The sequence below is a fragment of the Primulina tabacum genome, chromosome 17 (assembly GCF_025594145.1).
Source record: "Primulina tabacum isolate GXHZ01 chromosome 17, ASM2559414v2, whole genome shotgun sequence".
NCBI lineage: Eukaryota > Viridiplantae > Streptophyta > Magnoliopsida > Lamiales > Gesneriaceae > Primulina > Primulina tabacum.
In genome coordinates, this window is record NC_134566.1 from 20,611,611 (window position 1) to 20,616,593 (window position 4,983).

The 4,983-nt window shown below is 39.1% G+C and overlaps 1 protein-coding gene across 1 annotated transcript; it reads left to right on the forward strand.

Moving 5' to 3' along the window:
* Positions 1 to 385: 385 nt before the first annotated feature.
* LOC142531235 (transcription factor UNE12-like) lies at positions 386 to 3,360 on the forward strand. Its single transcript, XM_075637327.1, is given in 7 exon segments — positions 386 to 990; positions 1,150 to 1,269; positions 1,681 to 1,746; positions 2,220 to 2,285; positions 2,497 to 2,574; positions 2,652 to 2,796; positions 2,799 to 3,360. Coding segments are annotated over 7 exon segments (933 nt in total). The 5' UTR covers positions 386 to 615; the 3' UTR covers positions 2,882 to 3,360.
* Positions 3,361 to 4,983: the final 1,623 nt, after the last annotated feature.

Here is a 4,983-nt window from a genome sequence, read left to right on the forward strand (position 1 = left end):
GATCTAAAGAAAGCTTAGAGGAGTCTGGTACTATCTCCAGAAACTTATTTGCTTGAATCATAAGTTTACCTGAGAGTTTACCTGAAGGTGCGGTTGCTTCCCTTTCTGTTTCTGATATCTAACAATAGTTAGATAAACTTGTTGATATTCCAAAATTTTGGAATAAATCTTGTAAATTATTTTTCTCGAACTTAAGTTCGGATTCATAATTTTTTCTAAATTCTCCTTCTCTTACAATTGGTTACTATTAAAAATAAAATTTGTGTTTGAAAGATTTTGAGGTGTAGGAAATTTGGGTAAAGTTGAGTTTGAGTTTGGGGATGATAAGCAATTTACCCAAACAACAACACCCACCAAAATTAATTATGAGAGTATAAAAGCTGGAACGGGAAACATTCATTCATTCATTCATCGTCCTTAATCTTCTTTCTTCTTGGCTCTCCATCACTGCGTGGAAAGTAAGAAACTGAGGTTTCCGTCTAAGATACGTATATGTACATGCACAGGCATACGCGCATTTAATGGTGCTCGCTCCTCCAAAATCGTTAACAGTGGGTCTGCAATTGTTTATTTTTGCTTCCCATATCATTCAGAAATCTTGTACAAGTACTCGCCATGGCCAACCATTCAGGAGAAACGCCATCCGACGACTTTCTTGAGCAAATCCTGGGATTTCCAAGCTACGCTACCGGAGCCGAATCCAACTTGGCGGGAAACGATGCTGGCAACATGGGGGCTGCTTCCTCAGCTACGATGATGTTACAGCTGGGCTCTGGAGATGTTTCTGCTCACCTAGGTGGATTGGGGATGGGAGTTGGCATTGGAGGAGCTTACGGAGGGCTTGGTCAAGCTGGCGGCGGTGGGTTTCCGTTAGGGTTGAGTTTGGAGCATGGGAAGGGAGGGTTTATGAAAATGGACGATGCGTCGGGGAGTGGGAAAAGGTTCCGAGACGACGTTTTAAATTCCGGCGCTTCTTCTTCTGTTAAATCGGCAAGTGTCGTTTAGTTTTATATGAAATTTGGGGTCGTTTTTCAGATTATATTCGTTTCTGATTGAGTTAATTTGACGGGACACTAGTATTGATCCTGATTCACTCTTGCTTGATTATGGGTTTTGATTATTTGGTACAAATTTGATTTTTATTTACAGGGTTATCATGGACAGCAAATGCTCAATACAGGTCCACAAGGGCCGCAGCCACCGGCAGCTCGCCCACGAGTTCGGGCTAGACGAGGTCAAGCTACAGATCCACACAGCATAGCTGAAAGGGTATCATTTTTCGTTTTGTAGAAAACATCTTACGAGATTTTCTTTCCTATCATTTTAGTGCCTAATAGTTGGCGTTGAGAGTCTTTAATTCTTGAATATGATCTTGAAAAGGGGACATATTTTAAGGATGACTGGATGCTGTTTTCTGATGGGAGATAAATAATTTTGTAAACGATGATTTGTTATATGTCGTCCTTGTATATAAGTCTTTTGACAATCGTTATTATTCAAAATTAATTATGCTTTTAGAATTAAAAATAAAAAATAAAGATGCTTTCGAGATGATCATGTTGAATGAAATCGGCACTTGTCACTAAATGGCATTATGTTATGATGATGATGCGAATGAGGCACTTTTATCCATATAATACCGAGATGTTTGATGCTTTTTTTTTTATATATACTTTACAGTTGCGCCGAGAAAGAATAGCTGAAAAGATAAGAGCGTTGCAAGAGTTGGTTCCAAGTGTCAACAAGGTTGGTTTTCTCTTACAAATGATGGTGGTCAATTGTACGTTAGATCTCTGCTTATGAAATCAAATCTTGAACTTGCATTTGTGTTTTGCCTAATCATGAACTTTAGAACGTGAAAGAACTCTTTATTTGATGAGGAGGCAAGGTATATAAATGTGTAGTTCCTGTCATGAGATCTCATGCGACTCATTCCCGGTTGCATTCTTTGAAAGTAGCACGAAATTTCAGATATTTGAATGTCAGTTAGGTATTAATCTTTGCTCCCACGGTCCCATCCCCCATAAAATCGTCATCAATCTTTGATACTTCTTTAGGATTTGCTCTGTCCTATTTATTCTAGGGAATATTTTTTTACTTCCGTTGGAGTTTTTTTCATTCCGTTGAATATTCATAAATATGGAAATTGGTTTTCTTATGGTTTGCTGTTCATTCTCCCAAATTCTTGCTGCTTGTTCAAATGAAAGATTTTTGTGCAGACTGATAGAGCAGCTATGCTTGACGAAATTGTGGATTATGTGAAGTTTTTGAGGCTCCAAGTGAAGGTAGATATATAATCCTTACCTTTCATTCTGTTAGGTTCAAAGATCCATTTCAGGTTTATTTGCTTTCATCTTGTTGTATGCCGTGGGTATTGTTTGGGTGGGTTTTCTTTTGCAGAACACGGTCTGTATCTACTTAAAATCCGCTTGTTAATAATTTTAGCATCACTTGATATTCTAGCCGTTCTCCTAATTTCAATCTTTCATTTTCCAGGTATTGAGCATGAGTAGACTGGGAGGAGCTGGTGCGGTTGCACCACTTGTGACTGACATTCCAATAACATCAGTAGAGGTATACCAGAAGAAAACGATCAACTTCCTCCTCTGGCTTCAACGTTATTTTATTCGTCTTTCTGTGTACTTTTGCAGGAAGAAGTCATTAACAATGGACGAGCTCAGCCAGCATGGGAGAGGTGGTCAAATGATGGTACAGAACGACAAGTTGCTGAGCTCATGGAAGAAAACATCGCTGCTGCAATGCAGTTCCTTCAATCCAAGGCACTCTGCATCATGCCATCTCGCTTGCTTCGGCTATCTACAACACACAACCTCCAGACACGGCCACATTCATCAAGCCCCAATCAAACCCCCCTTCTTAACACTCCAAAACCAAATCTATGCGCATCCAAAGGTTAAATTAAGCTGTGAAAGCCGGATAAGCTCTAGCAGGGAACAGTTCACTTCCTCTTTAAAGATTTCGCCCTCCATCCCAAACTTTTCGAGCCTTATTTTCCCCTGTTCTGTGCACCTTAGCCTCTGCCGCTGAGATCATGCAACACCTCATTTTGCACTATCTTGTAGTTGAAATCTAAGTCAGACGTTTTTTCTTGCTTTTTGTAAAGGCGATCTTATATTCAACAGTATATCGAAAATAATGGAAAAGTAGGCCGCATGTCCACTCTAGACTCGAATAGAGAAGGAAATGTCAAACTTAACTTGGTATGTTGTGCTTTTTTCTATCAGTGGTGGTGAGTGATGAAAGCCCTTTTGTAGTGGAGTTGGGGACCCTTTAAAGGAATGCATATATTTTAAGTGTTATTTTTCAGTGGATAGCAAAACTTTTTTGTGCGGAAAGTTAGATTTTGCTGTCCAAAAACTATCAATTGTGGAGTTGGGGTCTGTGGGTTGATTTACAAAGCAAGCTGACGAATTTGGCTATTTATTCTTCATATAATTATTATTGATTTGCTGAACTATTGTGGAAATGTCTAAAAGGACTAATTATTGTCTACTGTTTGAAATTATTTTGTTGATGTGAGAGATGGAGATGGTCGTTGGAACTTGAATTCCAATCACAGGAACAATTCTAATTAACCACTGGTTTTTAATTTTAAATTCGTTTTAGAAAGAATTTTAACTTTATTGAGCTTTACAAATATTAATTGCTAAGATCTAGAGTTTGTAACTTGATAATGAAAAAAATTATCAAAATTTGAATGTGGATGCAGAGGCCCTAGAACTTCTTGCTTGAAAATTTGCGGAAAAATTAAAAAGTTTCTTTTTAAAAGAACTTAAATGGCCTCATTCATAAAATCACCGGTGAATCAAGTTCAATATTTCAAAATATTGCAGCGGAAGAAAATAAAGTTTGCCAAAAATCACAATTTAAAAATATCCAACGACTGATAAAATGTTTGCGGAATAAAATAACAATTGCTGCTCTGAGGTCCTCGGGTGCCACTACTGCCGACCCAAGCTGGCTCACTGGTCCCCGCCCTCGGCCCTGGCCTCATCAGTACCTACAACAATCAAGTCTAGTGAGCCTAAAGACTCAGCATGCATATATCGCAGGTAACGAGTAAAAATCTGAATTAAAATATGCATGAGTTAACATATCCTGTCCTGAGGCATGCTGAAAATAATCTGTACTGAGCAATTATAATACGTGCATAACTGAACTGATAATCACAGTAAAAAAAATGTTTGCTCCTTGGAGCCTGTACTAAAATAACTGGTAAAATTTTCTGTTGAGATTATGTTTTACGCCTGTGGCCCCTACACTAAGCTGAACTGATCGGTAACTGGCTACCGGGGAGGCTGAAACTGAACTGAGCTGGCCGGTCAATGGCGACCGGGTGGTACCATACTGAACTGATCGGTCACTGGCGACCGTATAAAATAACACTCCCACATAGTGAATGAACCACAAGCCATATCGCATAAATCTCAAAAATAATCATTTTCTATTTAATGCACGTAAAATAATTAACTGGCATAATGAAAATGTCCCGTAATTTTACCAACTGGATTGGATTGGATCGTCCACAGGCTCGCTGCAACCTAACTGGGCTATGAAAAATATGCAATAACTTAAACATGACCAACTACGCAATTTACGTTCAAAAGATGCGATTATGATGCCTAATGACTTCGCATTTAATCATGACTCCGAGCCAACCTGAACCGACACAGAACCGACGTATAGTCATGATTAAAATACGCTGAAAAATCATAAAATAATGCTCCTAAAATGATAGGGTCGAAATCTAGGTGGAATGGAGGCCAAAACACGAAACGCTCTTTCGAGAGTCAATTTGGCACATCGCACCGTAAATTCTCGTACGATCTCAAAAATGATCCAAATGACAAACGGTCGAAAACATGACCTTCCTAACTCAATGAGGCACTGTCCAGTCTAAGGCCATGGGCTAAAAGCCAACCAAGAACTCGAACGAGCCACCGAACCGACACAGCAACTTGC